Source organism: Pyrus communis, chromosome 15, assembly GCF_041283825.1.
Source record: "Pyrus communis isolate YQ-2024b chromosome 15, ASM4128382v1, whole genome shotgun sequence".
NCBI classification, from domain to species: domain Eukaryota; kingdom Viridiplantae; phylum Streptophyta; class Magnoliopsida; order Rosales; family Rosaceae; genus Pyrus; species Pyrus communis.
Window position 1 is genome coordinate 27884502 of NC_142579.1, and position 6261 is coordinate 27890762.

At 34.6% G+C, this 6261-nt stretch overlaps 1 protein-coding gene across 2 annotated transcripts; it reads right to left on the reverse strand.

Annotated features, from left to right (window-relative positions):
* Positions 1-723: 723 nt before the first annotated feature.
* On the reverse strand, positions 724-3218 carry LOC137745869 (putative serine/threonine-protein kinase PIX13). 2 transcript variants are annotated; one of them, XM_068485906.2, is made up of 6 exons: positions 3063-3218; positions 2389-2738; positions 2048-2183; positions 1820-1962; positions 1452-1575; positions 724-1333 (listed from the first exon to the last, which is right to left on the reverse strand). In XM_068485906.2, the coding sequence occupies exons 1-6, from the start codon at positions 3124-3126 to the stop codon at positions 912-914; spliced, it is 1239 nt and encodes a 412-aa protein (XP_068342007.2). In that variant the 5' UTR covers positions 3127-3218; the 3' UTR covers positions 724-911. The 2 variants fall into 2 exon arrangements, with proteins under 2 accessions (XP_068342007.2, XP_088541139.1); XM_088685013.1 differs by lacking the exon at positions 3063-3218 and adding an exon at positions 2859-3037.
* Between the last annotated feature and the right edge of the window lie 3043 nt (positions 3219-6261).

The window sequence follows — 6261 nt, forward strand, 5'->3', positions numbered from 1 at the left end:
TGACTGTATAGGACAACAAACAAACCCTTGAACTGAATGTGACTATTTTCACAATCTACTTAATATTTCTTTATATATGTAGAGCAATGATCCCTCAACTTTAACCTAATTGAAGTAATGATTCCTCAACTAAAAATCCATGATCATTGGTTGTCCTTTAACTCATCAAACATGTAGCTATGGTCATTTTCGTTAACTCCGTCAAAATAACTCATGTTAGAATGATCATTGCTACAATTGGGTTAAAGTTGAGGGACCATTGCCCCAATTGGGTTAAAGTTGAGGGACCATTGCCCCAATTAGGTTAAAGTTGAGAGACCATTTCTCCAATTGGATTAAAGTTGAGGGACCAGTGCTACAATTTTTTTCATTTGGTTTTTCATATTTGCCCCTTAATTCAGCCTCATGTGTGTCGCACGTGAATTATTTCGATGGAAGTTCTAATGGAGTTTATGAAAAGGACTATAATTGCACGTTTTGATGAGTTAAGGGACCAATGGTCATAGATTTTTAATTGAGGGACCATTGTTGCAATTTCCTCTATATTATGCAATTGTTAATTATGATTAGTGTTATGTGTAACGAGTAATTGATCGACGCATGGAGCTTGGCAGATTACTGATGTGCTTAAGAGTCAAGATCATTGTAATAGAGCTCTGGAAAAAATCATCTAAGCCCACATTATAAATTGCTTTGATGATAGTATGGTTTAACAAGCAATCCTTTAATCCAGCACAAATGGAGGTTAATTAAAAGAACCGAATTTTTAGGAATTTCAATATATAATTGCTACAATTAAATAAAAATAAATATGAAAATTGACAAAATTAAAGAATGAGATTGTTCAAACATTCTCAATTTGATGTTTGAACATCAACATAAACCTTGTAGTATCGCTATCACATTTTATCTCATTGAGAGCTATGAAACCTAGAGTGAGATGATCGATGACGAATCGACTGTTTATTGGCTCCAAAATTAAAAGTGGCTTGCACAGATGTAAGTTTGGATTGCTTTGGTTCTTCCTTGATTGCTTGAATCTGTTCCAATTGCTCCACAACTTCATTCATGGAGGGCCGGCTTCTAGGGTCCGGTTCTAGGCACTTATGAGCTATGAGTGCTGCCTGCATTACTGCCTTGAAGGCATATTGGCCTTCCATCCGCACATCCAATATGTTTTTAAGCTTTCTTTTGTGTAAGAGAAGTGGTTTAGCCCATGCTACAAGTTGTTGTTCTTCTCTGGGACGTTGGCTATCAAGTGCTCGGTGCCCTGTCAGAATTTCAAGCAACACAACGCCGAATCCATACACATCGCTCTTCACGTACAAATGACCTGTTGGTTTCGGGTATACATATCAGGAATATGTATCAGCTAATTTGTGAAAATCAACAAAGCGAATTTTCATATCTAAACTCCAAAAAATGTTCCATTTTTGTTAGAGATTGATTACCTGTTGCAATGTATTCTGGAGCAGCATAACCATATGTTCCCATGATCCTAGTCGAAACATGTGATTCTCCACCTGCTGGCCCTAATTTCGCCAAGCCAAAATCCGAGATTTTTGAATTGAAACTCTGCAGAAATAAAATAGATGATTAACAAAAAAAAAAAAAAAGATGGTTTAATTATATCATGTACATGCAGATGCAGCTGTAGCCACATTAACAAGAGTGGATAGTGGATGTGCTCCTCCCTATGCACCCAATTTCGAATTCCTCTCTCGCGGCCATTTGGATTAGTATAGAGTATATATTACATCACGTACAAGCAACAATATAACTAAAATGAGAGAGAGAAGGCTAAAATAGAAGTACAAACCCCATCAAGCAATATATTTGAGGCCTTAAAATCTCTGTAGATGATTTGTTTTTCTGAACTGTGTAAGAAGGCCAGGCCCCGAGCTGCTCCAATAGCTATTTTTAGTCTTGTGTCCCAAGAAAGAAGGTCGCTGCCCGCGCTCCCTACTCGAAGCAAAAGTTGTAGAGTTAACAATTCAAGCAAAAAAATTTAAGTTTTAAGCTCTATGTTTTCACATTGGCTTCTTACTTCTGAAAAGATGATTCTCCAAACTTCCTTTCTGCATAAACTCATAAACAAGGAGTAGTTCTTCGTCTTCCAAACAGTAACCTAATAGCTTCACGAGGTTCGGATGCGAAAGCCGTCCTAAAAAATTCACTTCTGACTGCATTGCATTGTCAAATATGATCAAGAAAAAAGAAACATAATTATTTAAAAAAAAAGAAGGATTTATGCTGAAAAGTTATGTAAGAAGAAGAAGAAATTGGGCTGTGAGTTACGTATGTTATAAAACAAATGGTCCTAATTAATTAAAAATTCCCAATAATGCAATCAAAGTTGAAAAATCTTAATAAAAATAAATAAAATACCTGCCACTCTTGATACCCTTGGACACTTCCTGAGTTCAATTTCTTGATAGCAACCAGCATTCCAGTACCATATTTTGAAGGCTGAAGTGTTTTCCCATCCACCCAACCTTTGAAAACCCTCCCAAATCCTCCCTCACCAAGCACTTGATCTGACTTGAAATTTTTGGTGGCTGCCTTCAACTCTGTAAAAGTGAAGACTCTCAAGTTTGGTGACTCCAAAATTTGCCCATTGGGTTGTTGTGAATGTAACTCCTCAATTCTGGGGCTCGATGTTGCTTCTGAAAATTGACTTCTTCCTCCACTGCTGATTGTGTTTGAGGATATGTTCTTGCTGTGATTTCCAGATGTCCCTAGAAAAACATAACACATGATTAATATGCATAAATCATGTATGAAATTCAATGACTGTTTTTCCTTTTTGACAATATGATATTCTAGATATTCGAGAGGGTGATTTGAACTTGGTGTACCAGGGTGATTGCCTTGACCAACTGACCTAACATGCATTTGAATATGAACTTTGATGATCGAATTAATGAAAAAGAAGCAACCCATCTAAGAGCATGCTAAAAGATTATGATCCAAGCATTTCTACTTGAAGAATTGAGATAATTTGTGAAATTTTTAATGACCCTTGTTCGTTTTATATGGTCTAATGTTGGAGCAAACTGTACCTGGAGTTGAAGGTATGTATTTGTTGCGGTGAGGATCATCAGGAGATGTCCAGCAATTCCCCATAATTCACTTTTCTCAACTAGAAAAATGATTGGTGTAACTCTGCAAAGGTGGAAAGACAAAAGGAGAATGGAAGTGGATCGAATTTATGTGGTTGGTTGGAATTTTAAATAGTTGGAAAGTTGGACTTTCTGCTCAATTGGGGACTTGCCATGAAACCACTTGGTTGCTTCATTTTTAATTTTCCATGCCAAACTTATTTTGGATTACTCTGGCCATAAAAAAAGGATTAAAACGTTGATCTTCGTATTTAACTCCAAACCATATGGATTAATTCATTTCATTTTATACTGCATGTAATTGTCTATATCCTTAATTCCATTTAGTCAACCGTTTCTCTTATCCAAAGTTCCAAACCTTTTTTCTTTACTTGTTTGGCATCAACTGTAGCAATGAATATTTAACCGATAATAAAGCGCCCTGATATTATCGACATTCTGTGACAACAAAATTTTATATATGCATGCAGCAACATAGGCATTTTGATCATCGGATTTTTATATATTTACTTTGTTACATTCGACCAAAAAATAAAATATCTACAACCATGTCCTAAGCTTTTTTTCTTTTTATTTTTCAGAATAAATTAAAAGCTAAACTTTATTAAAACAAGAAATTGGCAACAAAGGTGGTTTTCAAATCTATTTTTAATTGATTAATAATTTTTTGTTTTTATGTTTTTTGTTCTAAAGTTATTTATTACAATTATAAAAAAATAAATAATAGTTTAATGATATATTTAGTGGTGAACAAAACTTTAAAAAAGATCAAAGTGGCACATAAGCTTTCAATTTAAAATTTAAAATTTTTCTTCTTCTTTAAGATGATCTAAGCTTCTACCCTGATACGGCTCGTTTATGCTAAAATTTAGAGAGAACCACTGGATTATTATTCTTGTTGACATTGACTCCAAGTGCTTATAGGCTGCATTAATTACTCATGTACCATCCCATGGGCCATGGCTCTTACTAATTTAGGCAGTTGGAAAGCGTTGAATTCTATTTGGATATATTCATTTTGTTCTCCTTGGCATAAGAAATGGCTTACACTTAGACTCCTTTTCTATTGGTTGATTCAAGTTTTTTTTCTCTTCTAAAAACATAACTTCAAAACTACAAAGGGTTTGTAACTCAAACAATTAAGAACACGTTCATGCATCAATGATTATGTGTGCTTACCATAGACATATGGTTAAATTGATGAGAAAAATGCTAAAAAACGACCTTACGTCAATAAGGCTCTTCACTTTGTAAGAATCGGACTGAGTACATTAAAATCTAAGCCTTTGACTGCTAAAATCTACAAATTCATCATAAGTTCATAACAACCTATAGTATTTAGTATTATCTCCTTGACTAGAGAAATGTCAAGGGCCCCCTACTGCGTAATTGTGCGTCTATCATCATGGAGTCAAAACGAAAATAAGAAATTAAAGAAGAAAAAGAAGACTTTGCATACTCTACCCAAAAGAAGGAAGTGATTTTGCATACATGGCCACTCAACTTGCAAAGGGGGCTCATGTCACAACACAACAATCTTTAAATCTTACTCCGAGGCGGACCTCACTTTTTCCTCTCTTTTTTTGGCAAACACACGCGGACCTCACTTTATACAATCTAAGCATGGCTTTAGTGCTGATTTGGAACTCGACAGCATTTGTGCTCGTAAGCCTTGTGAATGCAAATTACATAAAAGCAGTTGATCAGTGTCCCTTCGAGTTTACCAAGTCAGTGAAACCGAGTCACCATTAAAGCCAAAGCAAAGCTAGAATTAACCTAGACAACTGCAATTGTCACGTTTTACACACCTTAAGGTAACAGGGGCATGACAGGTGAAAAAACCACAAGCTAACACACGAATCCGAATCCTTGCCGTGAGGATTCTTGGGATCTGTGAATTATATTCGTTCATCATACATCGTGCGGTCAGAAATCATTTTAAATATTTTTATTTAAAATTAAATACAAACAGTACCTGACAAAAACTGATCACAAGATGTACGATGAACGAACACAATTTATAGATCCCTAAGATCCTCACCAAAAGGATCCGGAGAGGATCTTGTTGGCTAGCACACACTCCCTGCCAGAACCCTATATGCCAAAAGGGTAATGCTTGGCAGATTAAAATTAAAAATTAAATTTGCAAACCAAATAACATGTCACCAATAAAAAATAAGTACGTTAATCAACACATAAGTAATAATTCAATTATCATCAATCACATCATTTGATTTACAACATTTGGTTTACATTTTTTGTCTCTCTAAAATTATCCGATGCCAAAAATCAACAAAGTTTTTTTAAAATATTTCTTTTAGAAAATGCAGTACGAATTTTTTTTATTGTAATGAAAAAATATTTACACCTAATCAGGGGCAATAAACCTTACTCCTCCTTAAAAAGAAAGAAAAAAATACATGGAAAATAAGGTGGACAAAAACCTTACCCCTCTAAAAACAAAAACAAGAAAGATACAAAGAAAAGAGAAGAACATGAAACCTAACTCCTTTAAAGCCAAGCCTAAAAGATCTAAACCTGCAAACCAAGTCAAACAACACTACAATATTAGGAAACAAAAGAAGTGAGACAAAACTGTATCCAAAACTCAACTGTGCCCAAACACAAACTAAACATAGACATATAGTGCTTTCTAGTATAGGATACCATGTACTTTTTAGCTATTAAATCGTGGTAAAAATAAATTCTAAAAATGGTTAAAAAACTAGAAATGTTGTGGACATGAAACGTCTTACACTCCGAAGCATCATGTAATTTTTTGACCAAAAGGGGATGATATGATCTCTTTGCAAGTTTGCAGGAAAGGGGTTTCTGCAAGAAAAAGGTAAGGACCTGTTTGGTATCCTATTAAAAAAATTTCATTATTTCTCAAAATATTTTTTTAGAACATCTCTTGAAAACAATTTTCTTGAAAACTCAAAAACTTGTTTGGTACGAGATTTAAAATTTTTAAATCTTAAAACTTAAATTAGACAAAGAAATTTAAAGAGAGTGGGTCGCAAAAAAGGAAAGAAAGTAAGAGAGAATCGAGAAGAGAGATGATCGGAGGAGAGAGAAATAAGAGAAGAGATTGGAGGAGAAAGAAAGAAAAAAAAAAGAGAGGAATGAGAGAGAAGAG